General features: G+C 53.5%; 1 protein-coding gene across 3 annotated transcripts in view; it reads left to right on the top strand.

Annotated features, from left to right (window-relative positions):
- LOC129711444 (zinc finger protein 362-like) overlaps positions 1–13,756 on the top strand; it is a 34,262-nt gene extending 20,506 nt beyond the window's left edge. For all 3 annotated transcript variants that reach the window (XM_055659059.1, XM_055659058.1, XM_055659060.1), the window contains exons 5-8: positions 6,945–7,169; positions 8,138–8,216; positions 9,767–9,925; positions 10,572–13,756. In XM_055659059.1, the coding sequence (XP_055515034.1) occupies positions 6,945–7,169; positions 8,138–8,216; positions 9,767–9,925; positions 10,572–10,688 (580 nt within the window). In that variant the 3' untranslated portion in view covers positions 10,689–13,756. The remainder of the gene's footprint in view (positions 1–6,944; positions 7,170–8,137; positions 8,217–9,766; positions 9,926–10,571) is intronic.
- Positions 13,757–16,350: the final 2,594 nt, after the last annotated feature.

The following is a 16,350-nucleotide window of genomic DNA, read 5'->3' on the forward strand; positions in this document are numbered from 1 at the left end:
TGTTTAATTGTCTGAAGAATCAAATCAAATCGAATCCAATCGAATCAAATCCAATCCACCTTTATTGTCATCTTGCAAAGCAACATTTGCACCGTGCAAAATGAGAAGACGTTTCCCAGGGAATACCGGAGCATCGCACATGAAACTTAAAACATTTCACACATAATAAGTCAAAACAATCCAGTCCCTGATGAAACAGTATAAATAGTTAATAGCAGGTAAAACAGCAACATTAAAATACAGTAAAACCAATCATTAAAATGTCCAGGGCAGCTGATTTTAGTGGCCAGTGCCAGGGTTATTAAAATGTCAGTGCAAAGCCGCAGAATCAGGTGACTGTGAGTACAGAGTGACTGTTTAGCAGCCTCACAGCCTGCGGCAGGAAGCTGTTTAGCAGTCTGGTAGTCCGGGCTTTGATGCTACGATATCTCTTGCCTGATGGCAGGAGATCCAGGTGTGTGTGGAGGGGGTGCAGTTTGTCCTTAGTTATTCTCAGAGCTTTTTTCAGACAGCGGCTCTGGAACAGTTCTTGTACCGAGGGTTGGGAGACGCCAATGATCCTAAGGGAGATGTTGAAGATGTCTGTTAGCACATCTGCTAACTCCTCAGCACATTCCTTGAGCACACGTCCTGGGATGTTGTCGGGTCCGACTGCATTCCACGGGTTGACCTTAGACAGGATTCTCCGTGTGTCCATCAAGTCTATGGTCAGGACTGGCTGGTCAGTTTGTGAGCAGGGACTGGCTCTCCCCTTGGGTGTGGTGTTTGCTGCATCAAAACGTGCAAATAAGTTATTCAGTTTATCTGGGAGAGAAGTGTCCGTGTCGGTCACCTGCTGCCTTGCCTTGTACCCCGTCAGTGTTTGGAGTCCCTTCCACATCCTCCTGGTGTCTCCTGCGTCGCAGAGGTGTCCCTGGATTTTCCCCGCGAAGGCACGTTTCGCTGCCCTGATTCCTTTTCCCAGTGCAGTCCTGGTGGATCGGAGAGCGGCTGTGTTACCGGCTCTGTAGGCTGCATCACGAGCCCTCAGCAGCGAGCGCACCTCTGCTGTCATCCATGATTTTCGTTTCCACGTGCAGTGAAGGTTTTCATGATGGTGACATCCTCAGTGCACTTGGCAATGTAGCTGGTTACAGTCTCTGCGTACTCCTCGATGTTGATGAGGTCATCATAGGATGCTGCTGTCCTGAACACATCCCAGTCAGTGTGCAGGAAACAATCCTGCAGTGCCGAGGCTGCTCCCTCTGGCCAGACCCTGGTGTGTTTTCTCTCCGCTCTGACTTGTTTTTGCAGAGGTCTGTAGGCTGGTGTTAAAAACACTGAAATGTGGTCCGAGTGGCCCAGGTGAGGGCGTGGGGCTGCCTTGTAAACCTCTGGGGTGTTGGTGTAAACCAAGTCCAAGATGTTCTCTCCCCTGGTCTCAAAATCCACATATTGCTTGAATTTTGGGAGCACGGTCTTAAGGCTGGTGTGATTAAAATCCCCGGCCACCACTATGAAGCTATCAGGATATTTGGTCTGGAGCTCACTGATGGCATCAAGCAGGGCTCCCAGTGCTTAGTTGGCCTTAGAATTTACATATGCACTTGGTGCAACATATACAGCCACAACAGCGGAGAACTCGGGTCTTCCTTCTCCGCAGAGATGCTGCCTGTCCTGCTGAGTTACTGCAGCTTCTGGCCTCTACCTTCATGTTTAATTGTCCCATGCCCCCAACTGGAACAGTGACCTTCTTGCAACTTCATATCTGGCCTGTAAATCACAATAAATAAACACGGGTTTAATTTAAAAAAAACATATTTGTGGAGAACAAACAAATATCCGTCGTGCAGCAACAGTTTACAGTTTAGTTGGAGGTTGTTGCGTTTGATAACCTGGTGGTTGTTGGGAAGAAGCTGTCGTCAGCTTGGACTTTACAGTTTTAGGCTGCTGTACCTTCTACCCGATGGCAGGGGTGGTGTGGGTCTCTGACCATGCTGGCTGCCCTTCTGTAGATCCCTTAGATGGTGCGGAGGTCAGTAACAGTGATGGAGGGGGCAGTGTGTGGTGGGGAGGTCGTGATACAGTGGGCAGTGGTCACCACTTCCGGTCAACTCCTTCATTCCTGGGTGTTCGAGTTGCCAAAGCAGCGCTGCACACACACACACACGTACACACACACACACACACACACACACACACACACACACACACACGTACACACACACACACACACACACACACACACACACACACACACGTGTACACACACACACACACACACACACACACACACACGTACACACACACACACACGTACACACACACACACACACACACACACATGTACACACACACACACGTACACACACACACCCACACACACACACACACACGTACACACACACACGTACACACACACGTACACACACACACACACACACACACACACACACACACATACACACACACACACGTACACACACACACACACACACACACACACACACACACACACACGTACACACACACATGTACACACACATACGTACACACACACACACACACACACGTACACACACACACACACACACACACACACACACACACACACACACACACACACACGTACACACACACACACACACACACACACACACACACACACACACACACACACACACACACACACACACACACACACCCACACACACACACACACACACACACACACACACACACACACACACACACACACACACACACACACACACACACACACACACGTACACACACACACACACACACACACACACACACACACACACACACACGTACACACACACACACACACACACACACACACACACCACACACACACACACACCACACACTACCTGGGCACAGGTGAAGGACGTCTAATGTCGGACACACACGAGCTGATCTCACCGCAGCAAACTCTAGCAGATAGTCAGGGTTTCTGTGGAAAAGTCGTTCAGGGATAAATATTGTCCAGAAATAGCCTCCTTCATGAAATAGCCGCGGGTTCTTTGTCATCCGCCTGAGATCGCTCGTGACAATAGACAATAGGTACAGACGTCGGCCATTCGGCCCTTCGACCCAGCCCATCGAAGAGGTGGCAGTGGATTGGAGTTCACTCAAGTCTCTGAAGAGTCATACATCATGGAAACAGGCCCTTCGGCCCAACCTGCCCATGCCGACCAACATGTCCCGTCCACACTAGTCCCACCTCATTAGTACGGGCGTCGGGGTTATGGGGTGAAGGCAGAAGAATGGGGTTAGAAGGGAAAGATATATTGAATGGCGTTGGAGACTTGATGGGCCGAATGGCCTAATTCTGCTCCTATCCCTTATGACCTATGACCTTATGACCTGCCTGTGTTTGACCCATATCCCTCTAACCTTGTCCTATACATTTTTTAAACGTTGCGATAGTCTCTGCCTCGACTACCTCCTCCGGCAGCTCGTTCCGTACACCCACCACCCTCTGTGTAGCTGGACGTGGACCCTGCAACCTGCCTGGGAGGGGAAGACCAGAACTAATCACAGTTGGCACCAGAGTCTGGAGAGCAGCTGTTGAGTAATTGGAGGCTGGGAAAGTATATGGGACATTGGGGTTTTTAAGAGCTTTGTGTGAAGTAATCTCTCTCTCCATCTCTCCCCCTCTCCCCCTCTCCCTCTCTCTCCCCTCTCCTTCTCCCTCTCACACTCCATCTCCCCCCATCCCTTTCTCCTTCTCCCTCTCTCCATCTCTCCCTCTCCCTCTCCCCTCTCTCCACCCCCCCCTCTCTCCATCTCTCCCTCCCCCTCTCCCCCCCTCCCCCCCCTCTCCCCCTCCTCCTCTCTCCCTCTCTCCCTCCTCTCTCTCCTCTCCCCTCTTCCCCCCTCTCCTCTCCTCTCTCTCCTCCCTCTCCTCTCTCTCCCCCCCCCCTCTCTCTCCTCTCTCTCCCCCCCTCTCCTCCCCCCCTCTCCTCTCCCCCCTCCCCCTCTCTCTCCCTCCCCTCCTCTCTCTCCCCTCTCTCTCGCTTTCTCTCCCCTTCTCTCCTTTTTCTCTCTCCTTCCCCTCCACCCCCCCCTCCCCCTCTCTCCTCTCTCTCTCCCTCCCCTCTCTCCTCCCTCTCTCTCTCCCTCCCACCCGCCCCCCCCCCCCCCCTCCCCCTCCCCCCCTCTCCCCTCCTCTCCCCCCCCCCCCCCTCTCTCCCCCTCTCCCCCCTCTCCTCCCCTCTCTCTCCTCCCTCTCTCCTCTCCTCCCCCTCTCTCCCCTCTCTCCCCTCTCCTCTCCTACCATCTCGTACAAACACACACACACACATCTCTCTCCCTCTCTCCTCCTCTCTCTAGATAATATCGTGGCCTTTACTCTACTCCATCATCCTCTCTGTTCAAATCCCGCTCTCTCCCCTCTCTCCCTCTCCCCTCCTCTCTCTCTCTCTCTCCCTCCCTCTCTCTCTCTCTCCCTCCTCTCCCCCCTCTCCCTCTCTCTCCCCCCTCTCTCCCCCTCTCCCTCTCCCTCCCCTCCCCTCTCCCCTCCCCCCCCCCCTCTCCCCCCCTCTCCTCCCTCTCCTCTCCCTCTCCCCTCCTCTCCTCCCTCCCCCTCTCTCCCCTCTCTCCCCCTCTCTCCCCCTCTCCTCCTCCCTCCTCCTCCCCCCCCCTCTCCCTCTCCCCCTCCCTCTCCCCTCTCTCCCCCTCCCCCTCTCTCTCCCTCTCCTCTCTCTCCCCCTCTCTCTCTCCTCTCCCTCCCTCCTCCCTCTCTCTCCCTCTCCCTCCTCCCTCCCCCTCTCTCTCTCTCTCTCTCCCCCCCTCTCTCCCCCTCTCTCCCCCCCTCTCCTCTCCCTCTCTCTCCCTATAGCATCTCTCTCTCTCTCCTCCCTCTCCCCCCCTCTCTCTCCCTCTCCTCCCACAGATTCACCACTCTCTGTGTGGGAAAAAAGTTCCTCTCTCTCTCTCTCCCTCCTCTCCCCCTCCTCTCTCTCCCTCCTCTCTCCCCCTCCTCCCCTCTCTACCCCCCACCCCCTCTCCCCCCCTCCCCCCCTCTCTCCCCCCTCTCTCCTCCTCCCCCCCTTCTCTCTCCCCTCTCCCCTCCCTAGTCTCCCTCTCTCCTCTCCTCTCCTCCCCCCCTCTCTCCTCTCCTCTGCTCCCCTCTCCTCTCCCTCTCCCTCTCTCTCTCCCCTCCTCTCCTCCCCTCTCCTCCCCTCTCCTCCCTCTCTCTCCCTCCCTCTCTCTCTCCCTCTCTCTACCTCTCTCCCCCTCTCTCCCTCTGAATCTCTCTCTCTCCCCCTCCCCTCTCCCCCCTCCTCCCCTTTTCCTCTCTCTCTCCCCATCTCTCCCTCTCTCCCTCTCCCTCCCCCTCTCTCTCTCCCTCCTCTCTCCCCCCCTCTCCCTCTCTCTCCCCCTCTCTCCCCTCCCCCTCTCTCCTCCCTCTCCCTCCTCCCTCTCTCTCCTCCCCCTCTCTCTCCTCTCCTCTCCCTCTCTCGTTTCCCTCTCTCTCTCCTATTCCCTCTCTCTCCCCCTCCCTCTCCCCCTCCCTCTCTCTCCCCCTCCCTCCCTCTCTCCCTCTCCTCTCTCTCTCCTCTCTCTCTCTCCCTCTCCCCCTCTCCCTCCCTCTCCCTCTCTCTCTCTCTCTCTCTCTCTCTCTCTCTCCCTCTCTCCCCCCCTCCCCCTCTCCCTCTCTCCCTCTCTCTCCCCTCTCCCTCTCCCTCTCTCTCTCTCTCTCCCCCTCTCTCTCTCTCCCTCTCTCTCTCTCCCTCTCCCCCTCTCTCCCCCTCTCCCTCTCTCCCTCTCCCTCCCCCTCTCCCCCTCTCCCTCCCTCTCTCTCTCCCCCTCTCTCTCCCTCCTCTCTCTCCTCCTCTCTCCCCTCTCTCTCTCCTCTCTCCCCCTCTCTCCCCCTCTCTCTCCCTCTCCCTCTGCCTCTCTCCCGAGTCTCTCATTCCGATCATTCCTTCTCTCTCTCTGCCTCTCCCTCTCTCTCCTCCTCCTCTTCTCTCTCCCCTCTCTTTCTCTCTCCCCTCTCTCCTCCCTCCCTCTTTATCTCATCCCTCTCCCTTCCTCCCCCTCCCCCCCCCCCCTCTCTCCCCTCCTCCTCCCCCTCTCTCCCCTCTCTTCCTCTCTCCCTCTCCCTCTCTCTCCCCCCTCTCCCCCTCTCTATCCGCTCCTCCCCCTCTCCCTCCCTCCCCCTCTCTCTCTCCTCTCTCTCCTCCCCTCTCCTCCTCTCTCCCCTCTCTCCCCCTCTCTCCTCTCTCCCCCCTCCCCTCTCTCCCCCTCCTCCCCTCTCCTCTCCCCCCTTCCTCTCCCCTCCCCCCCTCCTCTCTCCTCCCTCCCCTCTCCCTCTCCCTCCCTCCTCCCTCCCCCTCCCCTCTCTCTCCCCTCCCCCCCCCCTCTCTCCTCCCCCTCCTCTCCCCTCCTCCCCCTCCCTCCTCCCCTCCCTTCTCTCCCCCTCCTCCCCCTCCCCTCCCCCCTCCTCTCCCCTCTCTCCCTCCCTCTCCTCCCTCCTCTCCCTCTCCCTCCCTCCCTCTCCTCTCTCCCCTCCTCCCCCTCCTCTCTCCCTCCCCTCCTCTCCCCCTCTCCTCCCTCTCTCCCCCTCTCTCTCTCTCCTCTTCTCTCCCTCTGCCTCTCTCCCCCCTCTCTCTTTCCCTCTCCCTCTTCTCTCCCTCTGCCTCTATCTCCCTCTGCCTGCCTCCTCTTCTCTCTCCCCTCCTCCCCCCCCCCTCCCCCTCCCTCTCCCCCTCTCTCCCCCTTTCCCTCTCTCCTCTCTCTCCCTCTCTCTCCCTCTCTCCCCCTCTCTCTCCCTCTCTCCTCCTCCCCCCTCTCCCTACTCTCTCTCCTCCCTCTCTCCCCCTCTCCCCCTCCCTCTCTCTCTCTCCCCCCCTCCCTCTCTCCCCCTCCCCCCCTCCCTCTCTTCCCCCCTCTCCCCTCGCCCCCTCTCTTCCCCCTCTCCCCCCCTCCAGGTGTAAGATCTGCCCCCTGACGTTTTTCTCCAAGTCGGAGATGCAGATTCACTCCAAGTCACACACAGAGGCCAAGCCACACAAGTGCCCGCACTGCTCCAAGTCATTTGCCAACGCCTCGTACCTGGCGCAACACCTGCGCATACACCTGGGCGTCAAGCCCTACCACTGCTCCTACTGCGAGAAATCCTTCCGCCAACTCTCTCACCTGCAGCAGCACACCAGGTGTGTCCCTGGGCTATTGTGCTGGGAATCTCAGCCTCATTAACACATCTAGTAAAGACACACACACACAGTGCTGGAGGGATTCAGCAGGAGGGGAACATCTCTGGATAGAGGGGATTTTGGGCCCCGTATCTGAGGAAGGACGTGCTGGCTCTGGAGAGCCCAGAGGGTCCAGAGGAGGTTTACAAGAATGAGTGGGTTAAACTATGATGAGCGTTTGTCGACGCTGGGCCTGTACTCGCTGGAGTTTAGAAGAATGAGGGGGGGGGACCTCATTGAAACTTACCGAATAGTGAAAGGCCTGGATAGAGTGGATGTGGAGAGGATGTTTCCACTAGTGGGTGAGTCTAGGATTAGAGGTCACAGCCTCAGATTTAAAGGACGTACTTTTAGGAAGGAGATGAGGAGGTACTTATTTAGTCAGAGGGTGGTGAATCTGTGGAATTCTTTGCCACAGACGGCTGTGGAGACCAAGGCAGTGGATATTTTTAAGGCAGAGATAGATAGATTCTTGATTAGTACAGGTGTGGGGGATATGGGGAGAAGGCAGGAGAATGGGGTTGGGAGGGAGAGATAGATCAGCCATGATTGAATGGCGGAGTAGACTTGATGGGCCGAATGGCCTAATTCTACTCTTATTCCTTATGACCAATGGACTGAACAAGCCGCACACAACTCGAACTGGAGGCTTGAAGTTAACGTCTCGCCTGTTGGGAGAGGGGAGAAGAGGGAGTGACCGGGGGTGAGACTGGCCCTTGATGATGCCGCTGGCCTTGCTGAGGCAGCGTGAGGTGTAGATGGAGTCAATGGAAGGGAGGTTGGTTTGTGTGATGGTCTGGTCTCCTGGTAGATGGGGGGGGGAGGGGGGGGGGTGGGGGGAGACTTGTTCCCGTGTTGTGCTTGCCGCGGTCTCTGGTTACACGCGTGCTGCACCGTGACCATGTGATGTGACTGTGTCTCCACTACAGGATCCACACTGGCGACAGACCGTACAAGTGTGCTCACCCAGGCTGTGAGAAGGCTTTCACTCAGTTATCCAACCTGCAGGTGAGTGTGTGTGTGTGTGCCCCTGTGGCCAGGTGTGTGTGTGCAGCTGTGGGCAGGTGTGTGTGTGCTGTTGTGACCAGGTGTGTGTATGCCGTTGTGGCCAGGTGTGTGTATGCTGTTGTGGCCAGGTGTGTGTATACAGCTGTAGCCAGGTGTGTGTGTGCTGTTGTGGCCAGGTGTGTGTGTGCTGGGGTGGCCAGGTGTGTGTGTGCAGTTGTGGCCAGGTGTGTGTATACAGCTGTGGCCAGGTGTGTGTGTGTCACTGTGGGCAGGTGTGTGTATGCTGTTGTGGCCAGGTGTGTGTATATGCAGCTGTGGCCAGGTGTGTGTGTGCTGTTGTGGCCAGGTGTGTGTGTATGCGGCTGTGGCCAGGTGTGTGTGTGCTGTTGTGGCCAGGTGTGTGTATGCAGCTGTGGCCAGGTGTGTTTATGCTGTTGTGCCCAGGTGTGTGTATGCAGCTGTAGCCAGGTGTGTGTATGCTGTTGTGGCCAGGTGTGTGTGTGCTGTTGTGGCCAGGTGTGTGTGTGCCACTGTGGCCAGGTGTGTGTGTGCCACTGTGGCCAGGTGTGTGTGTGCCACTGTGGCCAGGTGTGTGTATGCAGCTGTAGCCAGGTGTGTGTATGCTGTTGTGGCCAGGTGTGTGTATGCCACTGTAGCCAGGTGTGTGTGTGCAGCTGTGGCCAGGTGTGTGTATGCCCCTGTGGCCAGGTGTGTGTATGCAGCTGTAGCCAGGTGTGTGTATGCAGCTGTGGGCAGGTGCTCACAGGTACAGCATTGATGACTCACCTGCCGTCCTCACGTAGCCAGCAGCTTCTCACAGATGTACGAAATACAATTAGGTCCACAGGTGAGCAAATATGATGCACAGATCGCTCGATACTATTCCAGTGTTGAAATTAATGGCCACTTAATAAACGATAAGAAAAAACCCTTCAGTTTGGTTTAGTTTAGAGATACAGCACGGAAACAGGCCCTTCGGCCCACCGAGTCCGTACCAACCAGAGATCCCCACACACTAACACTATCCTACACACACTGGGGGCAATTTACAATTTTACACAAGCCAATTAACCTACAAACCCGCCCGTCTTTGGAATGTGGGAGGAAACCGGAGCACCCGGAGAACGGTCCTGGGAGAACGTGCAAACTCCGTACAGACAGCACCCGTAGTCAGGATTGAACCAGTGTCTGGCGTTGTGAGGCAGCAGTTCTACCCGCTGTTCCACCGTGCCAGCCCTTTATAAGAGCTTTGATAAGATCTCACAGACTGTGAAAGGTTAAGAGTTGAAGATGGGAGTTACTCCCAAATGCTGGAGTAACTCAGCGGGACAGGCAGCATCTCTGGAGAGAAGGAATGGTGGTGTTTCGGGTCAAGACTCTTCTTCAGAAACGTCACCCATTCCTTCGCTCCAGAGAGAGATGCTGCCTGTCCCGCTGAGTTACTCCAGCATTTTGTGTCTACCTTTGGTTGAAACCAGCACCTGCAGTTACTTCCTGCACGGGTGTTTTGAGGTATCTGGGCCTTTCAATGATGTCTTTGTCTCTTCCAGTCTCATCAGCGACAACACAACAAAGACAAGCCGTACAAGTGTCCGAACTGCTACCGTGCGTATTCCGACTCGGCCTCGCTGCAGATCCACCTGTCCACACACACGGTCAAGCACACTAAAGCCTACTGCTGCAGCATGTGTGGACGTGCCTACACCTCAGTACGTGCCTGACCTCAGCCACGCTTCACGTGTAATGTGATCGTACCGTTAGACCCTCAGCCCGGGCTACCCTCTTCATGTTCACTAGTGGTAGCAGCAGAATTAGGCCATTCGGCCCATCAAGTCTTCTCGCCAGTATATCATGGCTGATCTATCTCTCCCTCCTAACCCCATTCTCCTGCCCTCTCCCCATAACCCCCGACACCCGTACTAATCAAGAATATATCTATCTCTGCCTTAAACATATCCACTGACTTGTGGCCTCCACAGCCGTCTGTGGCAATGAATTCTACAGATTCACCACCCTCTGACTAAAGATATTCCTTCCTTAAGGAACATCCTTTAATTCTGAGGCTGTGCATAGACCTGGTGCTGGATATTTTTACGCAGAGATAGATAGATAGATAGTACACACGTCAGGGTTATGGGGTTAGGACTGAGAGAGATCAGCCATGATTGAATGGCATAGTAGGCTTGATGGGGCCGAATGGCCTCAGTTTGCTCCTGCCACCCATGACCATGGATGGTGTTGGGGAGCAGTGGGGCTGGGGTGTGGGGAGGGGGGGAGACAGGTGAGTGGTGGGCTGTAACAGGGTGTAAGGGCTGTGTTTGCTGGTGTACTCACTAGTGTTTGTACCTGTTGCAGGAGACATACCTCATCAAACACATGTCCAAGCACACGGCAGTGGAGCACGCCATCGATTCCCACTCGCCGGCCAGGACGCAGTCGCCTAGTTGCCCCGTGCGCATCTCATTAATCTAACCCCAGCCCTGCCTGTGTTGGGACTTGAACAAGTGGACAATGGTGGCCAGGTGCATTTTACAACTAGACCAGCCAAGCAGCTTTTCCTTCCCAACTTTGTGCTCTAGTGATGTTTATTCGGTTTCTGAGCAGCGGGCGTGGGCACCGGGAGCGGAGACCGCCAAAGACTACGTGCGTGCGCGCGCCCTCCCGCCAGCCAGCGCGGTGGCCATGGGGCTGGACAACGGCAGCTGAGGCACTGAGGTACCCAAGAGCCCGGTAACCCCACGGTAACGGCACGATCGCCAACAATACCCCGTGTCTATGAGCACCATAGATACATGGCAAGACCAAGGAGGACAAGACAATTAAGAGAATTGAATAGATATCGAATTACTAAACAGTATCTCATTCTGTTGTTCCGTGATAGTGTGACATTTCTAGTTTTCAATTATCAGTTATTAGCTAATATGAATTATTATACTAAATGTATGGTAAATCTTCATGTGTTTAGTTAAGTCTTAGCCCTACTTATATCTGGCGCTATATACAGGCCTTGTTTAGTATACACCCCAATGTCCTGTCCACAACACCCCAATGTGTAGCCTCACTGAATGGGAATAACATGGACAACATCAACAAGAGCAGGAATAAATCTCTGACATGACATCTGTTGCAACTTTAGAGTTCCCATGCATGGCAGGCGTGCACAGATTGCAGGCGCGCTCCACCCAGTCTTGCTACTTCACTCCAGGGTCTCACATCTGAAATGCTGGAGTTAAAGCAGAGGGGGGAGGACATTGGTTTTCTGCGGCAGTGTCTGAAGAAGGGTCCCTACCCATTCCTTCTCTCCACCAGAGATGCTGCCTGTCCCAGCAGAGTTGCTCCAGCAATTACTAATCTGTGATGTACATGCTATGTCATGGCAGTACCATTCATGTGTTCAATTTGCAGGTTTTCTCAGCTGGGGTTTATGTGATAGGAGCAGAATGAGGCCATTCGGCCCATCAAGTCTACTGCACCATTCAGCCATGCCTGATCTATCTCTCCCTCTCAACCCCATTCCCCTGCCTTCTCTACATAACCCCTGACACCCGCACTAAATTGTCAATCTCCACCTTAAAAATACTCACTGACTTGGCCTCCACCGCCATCTGTGGCCATGAATCCCACAGATTCACCGCCCTCTGACTCGTCCCTGTCCCATTATGATCGGGGTTTGAGACCCGTCTCTGCTGGACCGGCGTGAAGATGTCAGCGTGCCACTAATGTCGATGTGTGTGTGTGTGTGTGTGTGTGTGGGGGCGAGGCGAGGCGATGTTGGAACGAGTCCCGCACTGTCTCTGTTGTTGGGACCGAGATCCAACCCTCTGCCCTGGTCTGTCCGTGCTTGATAATGGCAAGGGGCAGCATGGAAACGGAATGGCCTGCACTTGGTTGTGGCAGAGCGAGCCTCGGCTACACCACATGGTAGAACTTCCCACTGACCCCTGCAGCCATCCAGATCCCAACGCTGTTAGACCCAGTCCGTTCCGTCATGTTTATCTTCATCACGATGCACGTGTTGTCCACATGCTTCATACTGTTGTTTCAGACAGATTTATACCACAGTCAATGATAGTCATCTTCCCTTTAATTTTTTATATATTATATATATATATATATAAATATGTAGAGTTGAGTTTGGCCTCTGTAATTGTAGATTTATCGTCGACTTGGCCCGTGCAGTCACTAAGCGGATGTCCGTGTGGAACAGTGCGTGTGTGAAGGAGCTGTTGAGGGTTCTGGTCAAGGTGGAGATATGGGTGAGATTGGACGTTGACCTCATGCCTTGGGGTCAGGGGTCTCTGCTAGACCGGTGTGGAGGTGCCTGGTGTCAACGCCCAACGCCAGCTGGTCATTGGCGTCATGGTCAATGGGGGGGAGAGGGGGTGACCCACAGCCAATTTCGTTGGCCAGTTGCATCTAGATCTCGTCACTTCCTGTCCCAAGAAGCAGGTTCGAATAGGAATAGCCGGAGAAGGTTCTAGAAACAATGACCTGTGAGAATCTCTGCATCGGATATGCGCTGGTGTGGGCGACTGGTGATCAAACGGAGTCCTGGTGTCACCATCGTTTGATTCCTACATCGCAATGTTGGTGACCAGACAACATTGGTGACATTACAGTGGTGACGCGATTCTGCCTCTGTGTTTGTGTCTGCTCAGCCTCAATGCAAACACCCAATTCTGAAGGAACTGCAGATGCTGGTTTACCCTGAAGATAGACACAAAGTGCTGGAGTAACTCAGCGGGACAGGCAGCATCTCTGGAGAAAAAAGAATAGGTGACATTTTGGGTGGGAACCCTTCTTCAGACTGAAATGTCACCTATTCCTTCTCTCCAGAGATGCTGCCTGTCCCGCTGAGTTACTCCAGCATTTAGTGCCCACCTTGTACAATATGCAGCATTTGTACTGTCCTGTGTATGGTGTATCTCTATGGTGTTGCTGTGTGGAGCCTTGGATCGGATGTCACATGTTAGAGGTGGAACCTCACAGCGCCAGAGACTTGGGTTCAATCCTGACCTCGTGTGTGTCTGTGTGGAGTTTGCACGTTCGACCTGGGACAGCGTGGGTTTCCTCTGGGTGCTCCAGGTTCCCCCATATCCCAAAGACGTGTGGCTTCTGTAAATTGCCCCTAGCGTGCAGAGAGTAGATGAGATAGTTGGATAACATAGAACTAGTGTGAATGGGCGATGGCTGGTCAGCACGGGCTCGATGGGCAGAAGGGTTGTTTCCCTGCTGTATCTCTGCACTAAACATGGAGTAACAGTGGGACTGAGCCAGGAAGGGGATTTAATGTTAGACAATGAAACACCAGTCCGATAGCTACTGTATTACTGAATTCTTATTTTTATTACATAGATTAGTGGTGTAAGTGATGTTTGTGTTGCCACAGGTACACAAAAAAAGCTGGAGAAACTCAGCAGGTGCAGCAGCATCTATGGAGCAAAGGGAATAGGCAACGTTTCGGGCCGAAACCCTTCACACCTGGCCTGACCCCTGGGGAGGGAATTAATCGCCACGTCACCCCCACCCCCCACAGTGTAGACCCCCACACAGTGTTTGTCCCCACAGCAGGGACTCAGTGCCAGACCAGACCACCCATGCCTGCTGTGTGAGGGCAGGGTCCCGCTGGTCCAGGGCAGGAGGGGGTCGGGTCGGGAGGGAAGGAGGTGCCACAGCTATTGTCTGTAGAAGGCAACTGGGTGAAAGTGCTCAGTAAGCCCACCCTTTACCCCAGGACCCCAGCCCCCTGGTAAGACAAGGATGAGACCCCCACCCACCCACCCCCACCCCCACCCCACCCCCCACCCCCCCCCCACCCCCCCCCCCCACCCCACCCCACCCCACCCCACCCACCCCACCCCACCCCACCCCACCCAACCCAACCCAACCCAATCCCACCCCACCCCACCCCCACCCCCCCCCCCCACCCCCACCCACCCCCCACCCCACCCCACCCACCCAACCCACCCACCCCCCACCCCCACCACCACCCACACCCACCCCACCCCCCCACCACCACCCACCCACCCACACCTGGCCACACCTGGCCACATCTGGCCACACCTGGCCAACTACTGCAAGCAAGTGTAACCAAAGTACAGGTGGAAGGTGCTGCTTAACCAAAGAATTATTGACGACTGCGGCCGTTGTGTGTTGATGGTCGTGGGTGGAGTGGGGGAAGCAGAGTGTGGTGGAACAACTCTGTGACGGGGACACTGCCTACAGCGGCTAGCTGGTTCACTGGTGACTATAGACCGGCAGGTGGGTCCATGCTCCACAACATGTATAGTTCGAGCTAGATCAGTCTGCTTGTTTGGATACAAGTACTGGTGCATTCATTCCACTCCTGGTCACTGCCAGTCCACTGGTGCAATCTTGCCTTATTCTGGATACACTACAGTTTGTCAAAATTACTTTACATCATTAGAAACTTTAAATGTTTTGTTCCGTTCGACATGGGTGATGAAGCTGCCTTGACTCCAGGGTGGATCTGTTTACAGTTGGGTCGCAAGGAACTGCAGATGCTGGTTTAAACCGAAGATACGACACAAAGCGCTGGAGTAACTCAGTGGGACAGGCAGCATCTCTGGAGAGAAGGAATGGGTCTCCCTGCATCCAGAGTTGCCGCCTGTTCCGCTGAGTTACTCCAGCGTTTTGTGTCTATCTATGGATGTGTAACTGGCAGAAGCTGGTGTAATTGGCAGAAGCTGGTGTAACTGGCAGAAGCGTGGCAGAGAGAGAGAGAGGGGCGATCTCCTTCACACTAGGCGACTGCTTGAAGCTTCACCACTGCCTGCTCATGTAGGTAAGTCAGTACTGGGTTCCCTGGGCTCTAGACCTAATGATTTCTGCTCCGTACAAGGCACAACTACAAACTGTGTATTTCTAGATTACCTTTTTAAAAGACACAATGAAACTGCTATTTTCTGGTTTACACGCTGAAGGATTTCTTTGTTGCATTTCGGGACGTACGATGAATAAACACTCTCGACTTTAGAAGATTTACAAATGCTGACAACGCAATACAAGCTGGTATTGGCTGTCTTTGTGAACACACTGCTATAGGTTGTAAAACATGTCACCTGTACACTGTTACACTCAAGCTCCTCCTTTCGTGCTGCACAGGTCAATGTTCTGACTGCACATGTACCTGCCCAGGTGTTCAAGCGTGTCGTTATAAACCCTGCAGGTAGATCCTTCCCCCATGAGCTCCAAGTCCCACCTCCACCACATCAGTTCAGGCCAGTTTATTGTACCGAGGTACAGTGAAAAGCTTTTGTTGCGTGCTAACCAGTCAGCAGAAAGACAACACATGATTACAATCGAGCCTTTCACAGTGTACAGATACACGATAAGGGAATAACGTTTAGTGCAAGGTAAAGCCAGGAAAGTCTGATCAAAGATGGTCCGTTAGTAGTTCGGGACTGATCTCTGGTTGCATGCAGTAGGATGGCTTCAGTTGCCTGATGACATTCTCTAACCCTCCTGATGCAAGATATGCAATTGGAATATCACCTCTAAAATTGATCACGTTAAGCAAAGTCCAGCACCTTTGGCAACAGATAATTTTAATGTTACTTTTGATCCCTGTGTACATATGAATGTTTTTAAATTTCCTATGTCAATTACATCTATCACATACTAATTTCATTTTGAAACTTTTGGGATAAAATGTCAGTTATTTTTTATACATGTTTAAAAGCCTTAAAAATATATAAAATACTTTTCTTTCTCCAGTTTATTTTTAAAGTATGTATTGTATTCATTACTTTTTATGGGTTTTTGGAAATCCAAGTAGATGTTGTATTTAATACTCTTCCCCCAGTTAGCATGAGGTTATTGTGGCTCAAATAAAACCAATGAGAAGTTGTTTAGTCTGGTGCAACGTTGAGTATGAACCCGGTATATTGTAGTTTAAAAAACGTTTAAAATGCAGCTTTGTTTCAAATGATTTTCCTTTTGCATCTGTCTTGGAGTGTGGTATCTACACAATGCCTGGGGAAGACTGTACGTCATGGGCCAATACAGTTTGAAAAACATTTGCTTTGTATTATAATAAATTTGTATCTTTCTGTTACTGAATAAAATATGAACATATGCAGCATCACTCTGTCCATGGCAACATGTTCCCGAT

The sequence above is a fragment of the Leucoraja erinacea genome, chromosome 30, assembly GCF_028641065.1.
Source record: "Leucoraja erinacea ecotype New England chromosome 30, Leri_hhj_1, whole genome shotgun sequence".
NCBI lineage: Eukaryota > Metazoa > Chordata > Chondrichthyes > Rajiformes > Rajidae > Leucoraja > Leucoraja erinaceus.